Genomic DNA, 19100 nt, shown 5'->3' with positions numbered 1-19100 from the left:
TCTGATTCACATGTATTTGGATACATAACGAATTTTCCCATGTCGCTCTCGTCTCTTTCCATTTCGCTCGCTTTCTTCCCTATTTTACTATATCTGATAGAAAAAATACATATATTTAAGTATATCTTTTTCAATATAGGTGACAAATTTGTAATATTTTGAAACTATAAATAATAATATATACAAAAGTAAAATATATATGTCGAATTATGTAGTTTTTCCTATTAAGATATAGGGTTAAATGTTAAATTACAAGTGTCGTGAAATTGAAGTCGGCAAATTTTAGGAGGTAACGATAATTTAGTACTAGTTGATTAAATTAAATTTGAGCGGATTATAATGGATCAGATGATAAAAGATTAAAAACTAATTCATTCTAAATTTGTTTGGGGCAAAATGGATCGGGTCAAAATAGGTCAGATAATAGGTAATAAAACAGGTCAAGAATCAATTTAACTCAACTTTTTCTAAGTTTTAACTATTCTTTTAAAATATTTTAGTACCTAATAAAATTATTTTTTCTTTATTGTAGTTATATATAACATATCAAAATTTTTTAAAATAAAAATTGGACAAAATTTCTATGATTCAGTTTCAAATATTTTTAGTGGGTTGTAGTAAGTTAAATTAATAAATAAACGGGTTAATAATTTATCCATACTTAAACATATTGATCGAATTAAATTTTCATTTTTTCACCCCTATTTGTTAGGATATGATGCACCTAACTAATTTAAATTTCAAAAATCTTACACTAGTGAATTATCATGTTGCTTATTAAGGACCTATATGCATTTTAAAATCAAACATGTTCATTCTAAAAAAAAATAAAAAATGAAACCATATTCCATAAAACACTAAAAAAAAATTAATCTTTTTCCTTTTATATCCACAGTTCATTTAATCATATTCCATAAATCATTGAAAAAAAATAATATTTTTCCTTTTATGTTCATTTTCTTAAAAAATTAATTCTTCACATTCCATAAATCATTGAATTTTTTTTTTCCCTTTTAAATCCATTTCTTACCAAACCAATAGTTGACTTCATAGATTCAATTAATCTATACATCCAATTTTTTTCCACTATATATATTCTTGATAACAACTAAATTAATGTTACTATTGTCAAATATCAAAAATAAAAAATAAAAAATGGAGAGACAATTCTCAAATATGCTTTTTGTTTTTGCTTTATTTTTAATTTCATCAAGTATGAATTCTTACTCTTTTTAACTCATCTTTTTTTATATTTTCTTATATATAGTCGTTAAATTTCATCTGTCGATAACAGTAAAGTCATAAAATTATTTTTTTTCCGCAGATTTAATGGTGCAAGCAGCAGACAAACCATGTACTCAAGCTTCAGATTGTATTAGCTTTTGTGGTCCAAAGTTGTTACCTACATGTCTTGACCATGTATGTGTTTGTGTTAATGCACCAAACAAATTTGCAAGAACTATGATGAATGAAAATAATCATGAATCTTCATAAATTTAATTATTTCATTGTAGTATTATTGAGAGTAATAATATAGTGGTTATTTTTGATTTTTATTATAATAATATCAATTTGTAGCACTTTGTTTGGGTCCTTAATATTTCATGTGTTTTGATTTCTTGATAAGTGTTTCCTATTTTGTGTGGAGGGGCAATAGAATTAGTCGATGAAAATAAAACCCACTCAATTCGCTCGAGTTTGAATGAGTTAATGGACCATTCATTTGTTAACTCGATGGCTCGATATAACTCATCTAAAAATTGATTATACTGATACGTAACATAAAGTGACGCATAAAAAAGTCTTATTTTGTTAAAATTGGGTTATGGGCTTGAGAAAATCACTCACTTTTGGATCTTTAGTGTTGGGCTACACATTTAGCTATAGCAGTATTTCTTAACGATTTTAGCCGGACGTCTAAAAGAATTTTTATATGCTTAATTATAACTATTTATAGCCATTATCGATATAAGAGAGAATTTGTAAATAATCACTATGATAAATTTAATTACGGTATTTAGCTATAGTTTGATTTTTTATTCCATTTTAAAGTAGTTCATGGGTAATAAGACTCTCATGGAGTATAGGCGTGTAGTTGACAATTCGGTAATAGGCTAGGATCGTTTAATCATTTTCTATTAACCAATAATTTGGTTTGATTATGATTTTGTTCCAAAAAAGTTGAAGAATTAATCGAACAGAACCGAACCGATAAATAAGATAAATATATATTATTTATTTATTTATTATTATTATTATTATATATAATATTATTTTTATAAACAATTTTAAAGATCTTATTTATGTTTTCTTCAAAATTTAATAATTTACCTATGAATGCAAAAATGCTTAATGTGGAGAACATTTATATTATTGGTTTCACGTATAAAAGTGTAACGACCTGTTTAGTCGTTTTGAGCAGCAGATTTTATTTCTGGAAAAATTGGCTGAGACGACGGATCCCACGACGGACCGTCATGGGCACGACGGACCGTCGAGGGGGTCTCGTTCCAAAACACTTAGAATTCTGAAATTTGGGTACTGAAATCGACTCTCTGAACTTCGTGACGGAATGGCAGGACGGACCGTCGTGGGCACGACGGACCGTCACAGACCCTTTAGTGGAATTGAGTCTCTGAACTCTGTGACGGAGCAGCAGGACGGACCGTCGCAGGCGCGACGGGCCGTCACAGGCTGCGTAATCCCAGGCTGGGTCGGATTTCTGTTAGGTATTTAAGGGGCGTTTTGGACTATTCCTGCTTTAATTATAAAGTTAGTGGGTTAATGTTAATAAGTCTAATTACTTGGGGGTTAAAAGAGGTAACCTTGAGTTAATTAGTGGGATATTATTGCCATCTTTATACTTAATTATATGCTAATTAGGGTAAAAGAAAGAGGGTTTGAATAAGAAAAATAAAAAGAACAAAGAGAGAGAGAGGATCGATTGATAGAGAGAGAGACGAACGAAGAGGGAAAAACAAAGCTTTGGGGAATTTGCTTGCTTGATCACGAATCTTCGGTGGAGGTAGGTTATGGTTTATGCTATTCGTAGTAAACTCTTAATAGCGAATGATATGTATTGGGTAGTATTGTAAACCCTTCTATATGCTTAATTGTGTGCATGCATGATGTGATTTTGTATATAATTGTGATAAAATAAGCATGATGAAGCTATTGAATCCCAAATCTTGAAAAACCCTAATCTACTTTGTTAATGAGATTGATGATGCCTTAGTATAAAAGAAGGCTTGATGAACTAAAGTAATGGGGTTGATGATGCCTTGGTATAAAGAAGGATTGATGAATTAATAGAATGAGATTAGTGGAGCGGGTGTCACGAACCGACACGTAGTATTAGGGGGACCGGGTGTCACGAACCGACACGTAGAATTAGGGGATCGGGTGTCACGAACCGACACGTAGAATTAGGGGATCGGGTGTCACGAACCGACACGTAGAATTAGGGGATCGGATGTCACGAACCGACACGTAGAATTAGGGGATCGGAGTGTCACGTACCGACACATAGTAGTAGGGGAGCGGAGTGTCACGTACCGACACAAGAGGAATAAAGATAATGAATCTTGAAAGATGTTAATATACTCAATCTAATGAACCTAATTCCCAAATGAGTATGGTATTGAGGCTTGAGTCCTCATGTGTGAACTTGGCGGTGCTTATTAATGATTATAGAACTTGTTGTTGCTACACGTTGAGTATTGTAGTTGATTTATGATATTATCTGATATATACTGTTTTCTATTTTGAGTTGGCCGATGATACCTACTCAGTACCTGTGTTTTGTACTGACCCCTACTTGTATTTGTTTTTCTTTGTTATTTGTGGAGTGCAGCAAACGTACCGTCGTCTTCAACTCAACCGCAACTCTAGCCAGTCTTCATTACACCGGATTTCAGGGTGAGCTAATGCTTCTAGCTTGGACTGGATCTTCTTCCTCATGTCTTGATGCCTTGAAGTTCCGGCATGGACTAGCTTTTGTTTATTTTAGCTTCTTAGAATACTCTTAGTTTAGTAATTTGATCATAGATGTTCTTGTGGTGATGACTTCCAGATTTTGGGGAATAATAGATGTTGAATTTTAGAAGTTATTGAATTGGTTTTTACTAATGAGTTTAAGTCTTCCGCATTACTTTCTGTTGATATTAAATTGAAATGTTAGGGTTTAGATTGGTTGGTTCGCTCACATAGGAGGGTAAGTGTGGGTGCCAGTCGCGGCTCGGTTTTGGGTCGTGACAAAAAGTGTCTATGACAATTTTTTGTAGGACTAAAAATGTCACTATCTCTTTTTTTTAGACCAAAATATTAAATTTTGAAGTTTTATTCATAGTAAATTAAGTGATCAAAAGTTTAGTAATGTTAGTTGTTCTAACTATATTTCTTTTTGAATGGATTGATGTCACTCTTTTTAATTTCTTGTTTTGAATAAATTATTTCTTTTATTTTTATGTATCGTTAATAATTGATTAATCCAATAATCAAATCAAACTGATAACAACCAAATCGATAAAAGTATAGTATATATAATTTGGTTTGATTTTGATGATTTTAAAATTGATTAAATTAATTTAAATTGGTTTGATTTTAATGATTTTAAAATTAATTAAATTAATTTAATTTTTTTATTTTAACCAATAATTGACCTATGAATACATTTGTTTAAAATCAAACATGTTTACCTAATAAAAACAAATGAAACAATATTCCATAAAACACTAAAAAAATATATATCTTTTTTTTCTTTTACATCTATTTGCTTACCAAATCAATGTAGTTCACATAATCATATTCCATAAATCATTAAAAAAATCAATATTTTTCCTTTTATATCCATCTTCTTACCAAATCAATAGTACATATAATCATATTCCATAAATCATTGAAAAAATTATTCCTTTTACATTCATTTTCTTACAAAATAAATAGTTCATATAATCATATTCCATAAATCATTGGAAAATTAAAAAATTTCCATCTATATCCATTTTCCATAAAACATTGCAATATTAATATTTTTCCTTTTACATCCATTTACTTACCAAATCAATAGTTCATAAATCATTCAAAAGTTAATATTTTTCCTTTAATATCCATTTTCTTACCAAATCAATAGTTAATATTCCATAAAACATTAAAAAATAAATTTATTTCCTTTTACTTCTATTTACTTACCAAAATCAATATAATAGTTCACTTCACAAATAATAGATTCTATCAATCAACATCCAATTTTATGCCACTATATATATATATTCTTGATATTATAAACTAATTAGAGCTATTATCAAATATCAAAAAACAAAAAATGGAGAAACAATTCTCAAAGATGCTTTTTGTTTTTGCTTTATTTCTTATTTCATCAGGTATTAATTCTCACTCTAATTCACCTTCTTTTATTTTCTTATATATATATCATCGCTACCTAAATTTTATCGATCGTAACAGTAAAATCACAAAATTAATTATTTTTTTCTATAATATTTCAGATTTAATGGTGCAAGCAAAAAACAAATCATGTAATCAAGCTTCAGATTGTGTCAACACTTGTGGTACAGGGTTGTTGCCTGCTTGTCTTAATCATGTATGTGTTTGTGTCCACACAAAAAAAAAATTGAAGGAAAATAATTATAATGAATATTCATGAATTAATTATTTCATTGTATTATTCATGAGAGTAATAATATAGTGGTTATTTTTATTTTTATTATAATCACTTAAATAATATCTAGTTGTATCTTTTTGTTTTGGGTCCTTAATATTGCAAGTGTTTTGTTGATAAGCTTTTTCTATCACTGATTAAGAGTTTTTGACCATATACTGAAGAAAATATATTTAGATACATGTATTTTTGTTTACGAAATGCACTAAAATAGGGTGAGAGGCGAGTGAGACGGGGAGGGAAGAGAGCGAGATTCGTTATGTATCTCAGATATATATGCACACTAGACATGTATCTAAATGTATGTAGTGCGATTCGCATGTATCTGAGATATTAGATACATAGGAGAGTGGTGAGCGTATGGGAGAGAAGTGAGTGAGGCAAGTGAAATTTGTTATGTATCCGAATATATGCGAATCCACTGGGATACAATGTGTCTAGAACAAATTATACCTAATTTTTTGACCTCAGGTATCTGAGATACATGTAGACGTATCTGAGCACACTAAAATCTAGTAAGATTTAAAAGTATCTAAGTAATTAGCTTCTAAACTAATGAGATTTACGACTTTACGTAAGTTCTCTATAAAATCTTATTTTGTTAGAAATGGATTATGGGCCAGAAACACCAGTATCACTCTTTGATTTTCAGTGTTGGGCTGCACTTTTTAGCTCTAGCAGTATTGGGCTCAAGTTCTTCAATCCAGTTATGGCAATTTTAGAGAGATCTTAACGATTTTAGCCCGACGTCTAATAGAATTTTCACCCGCTTAATTATAACTGGTTAGTATCAATTGATTTATATAAATTACTTTTTATTGATTGAATCGATTGATAATTGTAGTTTCTGTGGAATAAGTGTTTGTATAAATGAACTCTTTCCTTTCGTTGTTGTATAAACGGAGTAGTAACAATTGTTATACAAATTTCAGAACTATACAAATATGCTAAAACTCGAAATAATGAATTTATACAAACACAAACATCTAACCTTTAAACAGTTATACAAATTATATATTTATACAAATCCTTTAAAACTACACGTTTATACAACTCAAACTCGACCGCGTAATTTTCCCTAGAAATTAGTGGCAAATGGTGATTAATTCAAACTAATTGTTAACTAATTTACTATTATATATATATTTACTTATTCGCTTAATTTCCTCTTATATAAAATGTATACATTATACTATGATTAAATTGACTTAAAATTAGCAAGTCTTTGTTAGAAAAAGTAATAATATTTCTTTTTAAAAAAAGTGTTTAATAATATTATTAATATTCTTTTAATTAATAATTTATTTTAAATTGTTAATAAAATGTTGAAAAAGACAATACATACATCAACATTGTCAAATCATCTTTATTGGTGAAAATAACATATCAAAAATTGTTGCATTTACGTGGTTATCTATCCTTTCCTTTTTTTATCTAATTTTTTTTTTAAACTTTAATTTGTTCACTTTTTGCCTACACAAATCATCTTTTATATTAATTTTGAACCCCATAAAATTAACCACTTTAAATTTATCAAGAAAACAACATAAAACACACACACTATGGACAAAAATAAAGTCGGTTTGTTTACTTTAATCATAAGTAATAAATAGTCCTTATGTGTTCATTTATTATTGGATGACACCTATAACATAATTTTCAAAAAGTTGACCTGTTATTTCTTATTAATTGTCATATTTTAATAACAAAATATTCAGTAAAATCCTACGCGTAAAGTCTAACGATGATAAAGAGTGTGTAGTCTTATCTCAATCTATAAGGATAAACAGATTGTTTTTGATAGATTTTTGATTTAAAAAAAAAACATATTAAACAAGTATAAAAAATTACAGTAAAAAATATCTGTAACGTTATATGAAAATAATAAAGAAAAAAAAACAATCAATAATGATAAAATCGAAATCTAAGAAAATAGGAGACTAAAGAAATAATAGTACTACTAATAATGAGAAAATAACATGTAATTATCTACTAATCTTCTATTCTAATCCTCGACCTTCAAATATGTCTATCTACAATAAACTTTAATTCTCAAAAATAATTTTAATTAATTTTAGATCCTAAAATTGAATTTGATGTACTCAATATTTCATAATTAAAATTTAAATATTAGGAACTATACCAAAGATACTTTAACTTGTAACTTATTTTCTCTCTCTACTTTGCATTTAATTTGGATTATGACATGTGCTAATTATATCATTTTTGTTTTTTTTTATCACATATCTACTACATTAATTTGGAATATAAAATTATAGTTACATTATTTGATTTGATATAATAATGCATGTATTATGAAATAAATTCTAAAGTACAAATTATTAATTCACAATTAACATAAAATATCATTTATAAAACTCCCCATCCTCCTCTAATTTCCAATCAAATATCATAATCTATTTAATCTTGCAGCCCACTATGTAAAACTACTTATGAATTGTCTTAAATTGAACATTGACTTTTTTTAATATTAATTGTTGATTTTTCTAAGGAGGTTCCAAAATTCTCTGGTTGAATTGTTGTAATGTTGACATATATATGACATATACATTATTGGCATATGTTACATATATTTCTCGATTTTTCACTCGGTGTTCAGTAATATATTTTTCATAATATATTAACAGATTATAGTGTACGAGTCTATGGAAATTCAGTAATTTTTATACAGGTTCAGTATTTCTATTAAGAAATTCATTAACTCGAAATGATAATTGTCATTGTATATAAACTTGAAGTTGTTATAGAAATTCATAAAAATCAAATCTTGAATTCGTCTTTATGCGTAAGATTGTTTTACTTTATTTTTAAAGCTCATATCCGAGATAATAATTAAAATGGAAAGTATTTATTTATTCTATCGCAACCTTTAACGATGCGTTATCTTTTTTTTTTTTTCTGGATTTGTACCAAAATGTTTACACACCACAAATAAATTTGAAGTCTTAAAGAAGAAAAACAAGAAGTATAATGAAAGTGATATTTTCCTTTCCCCATTAGACAACACAAGTGAAAATTAAAGTTCCCATTTTAAGAAGGCAACAATGAAAAAGAGAGAAGCTAAAACAAAATACCTTTGTTAGAAATTTCCATAGTGGTCCTAGGCATTAAAAAAATGAATGGTTGAATATGGACATTATTTTTTTAATCAGATGAGTGTCGAAAAATATTATCAAGTTCGGTCCACTCATAATAAAGAGTCGTTAAAAGAATTACGAGTCTATTATAATGTTTAAAACGTGACCAATTAGAGTTTTATTATTTGTGTCAGTAATCCAAACTAGATTACCACAAACATTTTATTTCTACGTATCAATAAAAAATATCATAAGTCTCTAAACTGATTTTTTTACTTCAATGTGAACCACATAAAAAGACTCTTAGAATATGGTTTTCCAATTTCAACTTTATATCTTATTTCTCTATCAATAACTAAGGTACAATTTTTTATCTTATTTCTTTATCAAGTCTAAAAGAAAAAGGTTTTTTTTTTTAAAAAAAAAAAAGTAACAATCAACAAGTCGAATATTCTAAGTTAATCTTGTGAAGCAACCTCTATTGATTCCTTATTTCTTCAAAACTTTATGTTGTCAATAAAGGGTAAAGTATGAGTATTAATTTATAATTTTAACCGTGGACCGATTTGACACGATCCGCATCTAATTAAGATTTTAATTATACAATACGACTTGATCAAACTTCTCAATTATATGGCTAAGTGTCGAATGTGATCCCATAATGATGCGTAGCCATGACACCAACTCGTTTTTTATGATTTCCTTCTTCGTTTAACTTCAATTTAGCTCTAAATAACTTGAAATTCACTTGATCATCAAAATACTTCAATATAATCACATCATCATTAGATTGTCTTTCAAACTGAAAAAATAGTAAGCATAAATATGACATAGCCAATTTGGAATTTCGATTGATACTTAAATAATGATGAAAGTAAATTAAAAAGAAGTATGGTTAAAATTGGCTAAAAAAAGATAATAGAATATCATGATATTCTATGATTTGCTTGAATGGCCAATCAACTATACACTTACATATAAATAAATATAAAATGTTTAAGTGATATAATGCATTTTTGATAATGATATTTTCCATATCATATTAGTGTTTTAAAAAAAAATTATTACTTTCTTTATCCTAAGGACACGTGTCGCAGTATAACAAGCAATAAACCTTTTTTTTGTAAATTCCCAAATCAATTTCTTTATTTCTTGAAATTCTTTTACATTAGTAGAAACTTATAATTATTAGTATTACTAGACTATAAAAAGGAGTTGAAACTAATAATACTCCTATAGTAGTATGAATTCAACAGGGTTTAGTATTTCTATTCTACATCCTCTATTTTATTTTAAAATTTATTTAACATATATTAACTTAAACTTTAATATTTTTTAAAAAAAATTAAAAATTCATAAATTTTAAATTTTTGATCCGTCTCTGATTCTAAGTTCTTGATTATTCCAAATAGTCTACAACGGATTATTAGTTACTCCAATTCTAAACCCTAACGATGATATATAAACACCATTATGGACGTTGGAAGACACATCCTAAGCTTTTGGAAGAGAACTAGGGTTAGGGTTAGGGTTAGAACTACATATTTGACGTCAGCCAAAGGCATGCAACATCAGTCAAGGCCTACACGCATTATCTTTGGCGTGTGCGCATCTGCTTAGCGATATCAGTCGTAGTCTGCGGCATCGGTCAGGACCTGCGTGCATTGACCAGGTGACATCGATCGTGGCATGCGTGGATCGGCCAGGCGACATCGGCCAACAGCAAGCAGCGTTTGTCAAGGCCTACACGCATCGATCGTGGCAATTTCGTCAAAAAAATTATTTTTATAAATCTCTTAAAATAATATTTACAATTATTTTCAAAATTCAAATACTTTATTAAAAGTTTGGTATGACCAGAAATTGTAATCACTGTAGTAATTTTTTTTTTTTGAAGTATATAAAACGTGTTGTTTTTAATTAAAAAGCTACTCTCAATATCTACCTCTTCTTCATGGTGTGGTCATCTTTTATCTTATACACACTTGTCATACGTAGATTAATACACAAGTATATTTGTACACTTTTTTTTTAATGAATTCATTATACTTTTTAGCAATTTACACTACGTCAAAATAAGCTTTAGCGATATTAATTATTAATTGTCATTAAATATATACTTTTAGCGGTAATTAATATTCTTTGTATATGTTCTTAGAGACTTTAGCGACCTTGAATCTAATGATACTTAACTAATACCAGTAAATACTTTATAACACTTTTTATTCATGTGTCTATTTATTGCCGCTAAAATTTATTTTTATTGCAGTGTTAATCAGAGGTCTCATATTTTAATGTTTAGAGTTTTAAAATCTCTGATATAAAATAACTTATATGACATAAATTTAAATTAATCAGATAATACATTTTGAATATATGAAGTAATCTGTGACCTACTCTACCAATAACAAAGTAATCTCTTGAGTTAACGATAAAAATTAGACTTGCTTTATAAACTTTATTAATACTCCTTAACGAGGGTTCGACTCCTCTTGGATACTTATAAAGTTATAATATACTTCAAATCATGATTCTATCTGTTAACAGGAAATATTATTCTCTTCATAATTTTATATTATTCTAATATAAATTCTATCATATTTATAAGTCAATTGACAAAATCATATTAAAACCCACACATCTTTTAGAATACTTCTTTTTGTGATAGATCTAATAAATCATCATCCAATATTTGTTTTATTAACTTTTGTATAAACGCTTCATTATTTTATTATCATATTTATAGGTCAATTGACTAAATAATACTAAAAGTCGTACCTCTTTCAAAATACTTCTTTTTATTATTTGATAAATCATCGTTCAATATCTGTTAGCAGAATCCAAAGACGTTTAAGTCCAGTTTTAATATTTGTATAACGCGCTTCGTTAATTCGATCCCAACCCTAACATTGTTGGTAAGTGAAAGAAGCCAAATTAGTGGCGGCCTTAATTTGTACTACTAGTTTTTTTTTTATAGTGGAATTTGTTAGGATTGCCACTTCCATAGTCATCAATTAATCCTCTTTCAATTATTACAAAAAAAAAATGTAGATAAAAATTTAAAGCATGGGATATATAGAGTAGTGATGATGCCATTATTAATTAGTGTGCTTCACTTGTTTGATAATGAGAAGACAATGCCCCATTCACTATATCAAATCATGATCCTCACAAAGAGTAGGTCCATATATTAATAGTCAAATAAACACAAAATTATATTAATAGAAAAAAAAGGGCTAAAAGAATGCCCTCAACTATAGGAAATAGAATAAATTAAACATTAAGTTCTCTATAACATTCATACTTATTACTACATGTGTTATGGTGTCTGCATCGGAGTTTAATTAATTTAGATTGTTATTGCATGGGGCTCATTTGGACTATCAGTGATTTTTTTATATTCAGAACTCGAAACAGCCGCCTCGATGACACTATATGGTTACTTGCTACATACTTTGCAAGATGATTTGTTATACCATTTACTTCTATGAGCATATGACTCAATGGAGGTTGACTCATTTATGCATTTGTTTCAATTGTTAAAGGGGATAAACATAGGTTGTAGGGTCATTTTAGTGTTTAAATAAATTTGATTATATCCTAATAATATTCAATTTCCCATGTGATCACTTATGTTCCTCCAATGTATTATCAATCATACTTTTTGGTTATTTATGAGATGGGTAAGTAAAGATTTAATTTGGCCACTTGGTATTTGGAACTTTAAGAAAAAGGAATGAGTATTAAACATTTCACGTTTACACAGAATTCAAGGAAAAAAATAATCATACTTTAAGGTTGTGTGGTATACAAATTATATAATATCCTTCTCAAATTTCACTATAATATATTAAAATTTATGTACATTCTACTGTCTCAAATCTTATTTACGAGATCTTTATAATTATATTCATCGATCTTAGCATAAAGTTCATATTCTGAATCATCTCGAACTTTTTTTTATATTTTCGGTGTAATTTCATAAGTAAGTCATTTGAAACATGTGATAAAAGGATAATAATCTCGAAATATAATTTGAGATTACCTTTACATATCCATGTTTGGTTTGGTTTGAGTTATTAGTTGATCGTTTTATCTCACCATTTATACTATATGGTGGAATTACTATCCCATACAAAACGTCGAACCTTAGATAAACCACTAGCTGATTTCTTCCCATATGTTCTTACCTTAATATTCAGAATTATCTGGTACATGTTGCTGAAGGAAAATGATCCCGTTGAATTAGTCAAAGTGCACGCAACCTAGTATTAAATATGCTTATCCGATCCCATATACCAAACAAATGCATTTAGTGTTTGATGATCATCGATGATAAGGCATATGCATATCTTACCTTTTATCTTTATCAGGACAAAAAAGTTATTTCCGATAGATCCTCGACCGAAATAACAAAGTGAAGGGGCAAATTGAGTAATACACTTAAAGAGAAGGGTAGAGAGGAGGAATAAGATACCTGATAGCAATGTGAGTGGATGTGGAAATAAGCGTGTCAAGCTTGGTTTTGTCAACAATGCAATTTGTAGAAGCACGTGACCATAAAAAAAAATAAAAAAAATCAAGAATCCTCTACTAAAATAGTTGAAGAGGCGGCGGATGATCTCTTTATATGACTCGAACAATCTCAAGATATCAAAGTATGAATCATTCCGATTCTTGTTTAGTCACCGTAGTATATTGTCCATACTTCAGATGTCCAGTTCTGAGCGTGTGATACTAGTATTTATCTTAATGGATATTTTTTCATATTTGCATACTACAACATTGGGTCCTACACCCCCCCTTACCCCCACCTCCAAGTGTGTGGGGTGTAGTGTTGGAGGTTTACTACAAAAAGGCCACTATCAATAACATCAATATATACACAAACAAAGCAACTACTCAACACACATATTAGATAAATGGAGATTGAGAAGTTGGAGAAGGAAATGAAGCAATCAAAGTTCAAGAAAATTTGTGTGTTTTGTGGGAGTAGTCCTGGCAAGAAAAGTAGCTATAAAGAGGCTGCAGTTGAGCTTGGAGAAGAACTTGTGAGTAAAAATTATCTGTTTTTTAACTCTGCTTTTAGCACATATGATTTTGTTTCCAATAATTATAACTAGGAGAACTTAGGACATATCATGTTTCTTCGTATTTGTCTAATTTTGATGGATAGAGTTACGTGGTACCTCGTGAAATTATGTGTAGATTGTGTGGACTCTTCACTTTCGATATTGTATCCACGTTGAATTTTCCAAAAATATACTACCTTTGAAGAATTCGATACGCATCTATTGATATTTTTAAAGAGTCTGAATATAATGGTGATGAAAAAAAATTGAGTCTTGATTCATCCTATAGCGTGAAATTATAAACAAATTAATTCGAACACTATGATTATTAAAAAAAAGTAAGTGATTTGAGTATTGATTCACCCTTTTATAAATTTATGTGTCAAGGCTCTATACTTTGAAAGAACATTCTTGAAACTTTTCTAATTGATATTTTATAATAAATATGTCATTTAAGTTGTTTTTCAAACATAAGGGGCTAATTTTATAATATTTTTTTTCGCTCTACCCCCACCCTACCCCACCCCTAGTTTCTTGATTAAGTTTCTAAAGAACTATGATTGTCCACTATTTGTTTAAGTTGATGGAATAGCATAAACAACTTGTTTATCTTTACGAGGTAGGATAAAAATCGATAGATTATACTGAATATATTGTTATTATATCATCGTCTACTTCAGTTTTATGACATTATTATTCTTGATTGTATACAAAGGTATCAAGAAATATAGACTTAGTTTATGGAGGAGGAAGTATTGGCTTGATGGGATTGGTTTCTCAAGCAGTCTACAGTGGCGGTCGACATGTCCTTGGGTGAGTTTCAACGTCTACATTATCAGATCACTTAAAAGATTCATACGTATAGTAATATTTTATAAAAAGTCAAATTTGTAGTATAAAAATAAGATAAGTTATTTGCTACAACAAGTTGGTTATGATTACACACACTGACTTAAATTTTATCATGTTGTTGTATTCAGAGTGATTCCAAGGACACTCATGCCTAGAGAGGTATGCTTTTTTTCTTCTTGCATTTGTGTCGTTCGAATTCTTTAAAATATTGTTGTATTCGTGTCAAATTTTCAAAAATATACTTTTTTTCGTGTCAATTATTTGTCTGTTTTAAGAAGAATGCCTCTTACTCTTTAGTTTTAATTTTTCACGTAGCATATCTGAAACCACGAGATTAAAACACATTTGTTACATTCTACATATCTTTTTAGTTTAAGATTACAAGATTCAAAAGTTTGTTCTTTTCTCTTAAACTCTATGTTAAGACAGCTAGACAAACTAATTGAAACGAAAGGAGTACTATTTTTGGAGGGTCCAATATGTATGTACTTGACGATATTTTTGAAGATCTCGAACAACGTAGGTTAGTGGAAAGGAAGGAGAAACATAAGGTATTTAGCATTCATCTTTTTTTTTGGTTCTTATTCTTTGTTGATGTTGTGGTAGTCTATTAGTGGAATTTCAACCTCATCTTTATTATCTTGGGACATGGTTCTTGCACTTGTCTGTATGGGACATACCCTAAAGTGCATAAACAGAATTTTTGTTAGTATTTAGTTTGGTTATTTGTGTTTAATTTGCTTTCTATCTTGTCTTCTTTAAAATCCATCCTTTTCTTTGTCCCCTTCCTTTTCCTTTCTCCTGGTCCCCTTTATGGTAAGTAGATGGGTCCTCATTGCTACTTTAGACATCAAAAAAGAAAAGAAAATCTTGGAGCAATCGTAACGTTGTTACGTATGATCTATAGGGTATAGGTTCGAGTTGTGAGGTAGGTTGTCACTTCTATTGATCCTTTGTGAATGGGAGATACTTTGTGCACTAGACTGTCTTTACTGTGTTCTTATGTAGGTCACATGTTCGAATTGTGTACTTAGCCGGTGATGTTTGCATTATGATAGATTGTCTAACAACTTTCTTTTGAGTGCACGTCTTTCTGAAACCCTACGTGAACACGGAATACTGTACTTAGAAAGTATTTTTGTTCTCCTTCCCTTTGTCATGTACTTCCCATTCATATTCTTCCAATTTAGTACTATTCTTGTCATATATATACAATTTCCTATAAGCACCTAAGGATCCAATAAGTAAAGTTGAGAATTATTAGGTGATTGTTTTCATATTGTTCAAGTTTTAGTGGACAAAACTATCGGTATCTGTGTTAGTGGAAGGTAACAGATATCCCATGAAATTAGTTGATATGTACTCAAGTTAGCTCAAATGCACTACAACATATCTAGTGTAATCCCACAAATGGGGTCTGGAAATAGCATGATATACAGTTATGGTATGACTACCTTTTTTTTTAGCGTGAACTAACAGATATCCCGTAAAATTAGTTGTGATATGTTTGATATGGTGATTAGACACCACAATTATACAAAAAGACCCTCACCAATCCTTTTTGGATTGACTTGGTATGTGGTGTGTCTATTTGCAGATAACTGGTGAAACAGTGGGAGAGGTTAAAGCAGTTGCAGATATGCACCAGAGGAAAGCAGAGATGGCTAAACATTCTGATGCTTTTATAGCTTTACCTGGTTTGTTTTCATTATCCTTTTCCAAGATTCTTGCCCCATTTTTCACCACATTGTTTTTACGGACCCCACTTGTCGGATTACACTGAATATGTTGTTGTTGTAGTTGTTATGCTCTAATACTAGAGTTTTACTAATTGGTTAGGGGGCATAGTCGCATCGTCTCACGTCCATTCAAGTTCGGTAGACAAGTACTTATCCTAATGTAAACATTAGTAGTTGGTTCCACGGCTCGAACATGTAATCTATTAGTTAGGTAGAGTTAACTTTACCATTGCTTCAAGACTCCCGATTTGGTTTATGAATTTATATACATGAACACACAAAGTTGAACCAAAAGTACTAGTGGAATTTCACTTTGAAGTATACTTTCAACTAAATGTTGTTAATTTCCAAGGACTAACTTATGGTAAAATAGGTTAACAAAATACCTATTTGTTACGCAAACTGTTAGATTAGATGATCACACAATTGAACGTATGATAATGTTTATAGGTGGATATGGAACCCTAGAAGAACTTCTTGAAGTTATAGCATGGTCTCAACTCGGAATTCATGACAAACCGGTAGGACTATTGAACGTTGATGGTTACTATAATTCCCTTTTAGCATTCATTGACAAAGCAGTAGAGGAAGGTTTCATCTGTCCTAACGCGCGTCAAATCTTTGTATCTGCCCCTACAGCCAACGAACTTATGAATAAACTCGAGGTAAACTAGCTTATAAGCACTTTTTTAACGTATCTATATGTTTTTTTTAAGTGGTTATCAACACATTTTCACCCAACATATCAGTTTAAACACTTTTATCCAAACACGTAACTTCTTACTTTGATCAGCTAACTCAAACGAGCTCGTATTTTATTTTGTAGGAGTACTCTCCAAGCCAAGAAAATGTTGCTTCAAAACTTAATTGGGAAAAAGAGGAGCTAGAAGAGTATATCCCTACACCAAATGGAAGATACCATCAAGCTAGTTTAACTAACTATAATCCTCCAACATAAAATATGAAGAAAAGATTAAATTTTTAGGGGAGAAATTAAAATTAGCAATTTATAATATATAGTATAATTTAGACTGCAGAAAACAAGTGCTCAAACAATATTATTTCTCATGTTTGAGGATTTTTCAATTGACATTGTATCATGGAATAGGGATAGTGTCAATTCTCTTTTATTTATTTATATATATATATATATATATATATATGCAAATTGTGTTAGTACTTCTACATTTCTCTTATTTATCGTTGAATTCAATAGTTTTGACTCAAATTTTGTATTTCTATTTTAAATCGGTATAAGTTTTTATCAAGTACCTACAAAAAGTTGCATTTTCTTGAATTCAGAACTCATAAATTTAAAATCACTGCTATATACCGATAAAAGTCATATAGACGAATAACGAATAACTCATGAAACAAGGGACAAGAAGGATATAGGTGATAGAGTAGGATGGATAGTACCACTCAAATTGCAACAAATCTTTAACCAAACACTTTTTTATAAGATATCCTGACAAATTTCGTTGATTTATCAGAATTTTTGCTTCAAAGAATGCTTTCGAGATGAATAGTATACGATAAATAAAACAAAAGAACAAAAATATACAAGATTAGTGACTAGTGACTAGAAAGGCAAGCACTCATGTTTCAAATTGGCAAGACAAGAAAATAAAGGAAACGGAGATATTTGTTCGTACTATAAATTTAATTGAACTTTAATATTTTTGATACATAACATAAATAAATAATGCAAAGGTATTTAATTTCATTAACGATTAAAATTACATATTAAAAATTTTAAAAACCTTTTTGAGTGAGTTATATAAGACTCATGCTTTTATTTCTTTCTTTTTTTTTTCAATTAATAATTAAAATTAATGTCATAATTTGCATCTATTTACATTAATTTATAGTGAGATAAAGTAAATATTTATATGATATAATAATATTGAAATCATGATAGATTTGCACAAACCTCAAAAATAATGGAAAATAAAGGCTCCCCTTTTTTTTTTTTTTGTCCTTATGGAACTCTGACTCAAACCAATAATACAACTTGTATAATCTTGATCCATTTGTTTGTATACCATATAGTCCACTATTCCTTTTCTTATTTTTTATTGGTTTTTTGGTCTGAGATTTTGTATTTGTGTTAGGATTTAATTAAATTTGAAGTCGCAAATCATAAGATTTATTTTTAAAAATGAGGGGGTACTTGTACATTTTTTCAATTTTTTTTTTAATTTGATAGAAAAATTGGACAGAAAAACTTTAATTATTTCAAAATAAAATCTACATGTTGAAAAACACACCCAAAAAATTATTTATTTAGCTCTCGAAATTCGAAAATTATCACATAAATTAAAATGGACGAAAAACTATATGCTTTTTTTGTTTATGTGGTATGGGGGGGGGGGATTAAGAAAAATATTAGCTATTATGCAGTGATTAAATTTAACTCATGAAAATATAACTCGATCAAATATATATATTATTGTGATGATAATTTGACTAAATTGGTCATGGGGTACTCAAATATATACTTGAAAATTCTGCATTAAGTTTTGGTGTGCCACAAGGCTATATGCAAAAGAGTTAAAATGAACAATAATAATTGGACACTAGGCATGATTTATAATGATTGGACTTAGCAAAACTTTTAAAATTTTATTTATGAAAAAAAAATAATGGGATGAGAGGTGGG

The 19100-nt window shown here is 29.2% G+C and overlaps 1 protein-coding gene across 1 annotated transcript; it reads left to right on the top strand.

Moving 5' to 3' along the window:
* Window positions 1-13649: 13649 nt before the first annotated feature.
* LOC107002899 (cytokinin riboside 5'-monophosphate phosphoribohydrolase LOG3) lies at window positions 13650-17576 on the top strand. The gene is made up of 6 exons (XM_015201104.2): window positions 13650-13826; window positions 14563-14660; window positions 14828-14858; window positions 16297-16396; window positions 16889-17103; window positions 17265-17576. The coding sequence occupies exons 1-6, from the start codon at window positions 13698-13700 to the stop codon at window positions 17394-17396; spliced, it is 705 nt and encodes a 234-aa protein (XP_015056590.1). The 5' UTR covers window positions 13650-13697; the 3' UTR covers window positions 17397-17576.
* Window positions 17577-19100: the final 1524 nt, after the last annotated feature.

This window comes from Solanum pennellii, chromosome 11 (genome assembly GCF_001406875.1).
Source record: "Solanum pennellii chromosome 11, SPENNV200".
Lineage (NCBI taxonomy): Eukaryota > Viridiplantae > Streptophyta > Magnoliopsida > Solanales > Solanaceae > Solanum > Solanum pennellii.
Note: the sequence above shows the minus strand (reverse complement) of the source record. Positions and strands in the feature narration are given on the sequence as shown.

Coding starts and splice junctions, on each gene's coding strand:
- LOC107002899 (XM_015201104.2), top strand. CDS start 13,698: ATGGAGATTGAGAAGTTGGAGAAGGAAATGAAGCAATCAAAGTTCAAG. Junction 13,827..14,562: donor TTGAGCTTGGAGAAGAACTT/GTGAGTAAAAAT, acceptor TTGTATACAAAG/GTATCAAGAAATATAGACTT. Junction 14,661..14,827: donor GGCGGTCGACATGTCCTTGG/GTGAGTTTCAAC, acceptor TGTTGTATTCAG/AGTGATTCCAAGGACACTCA.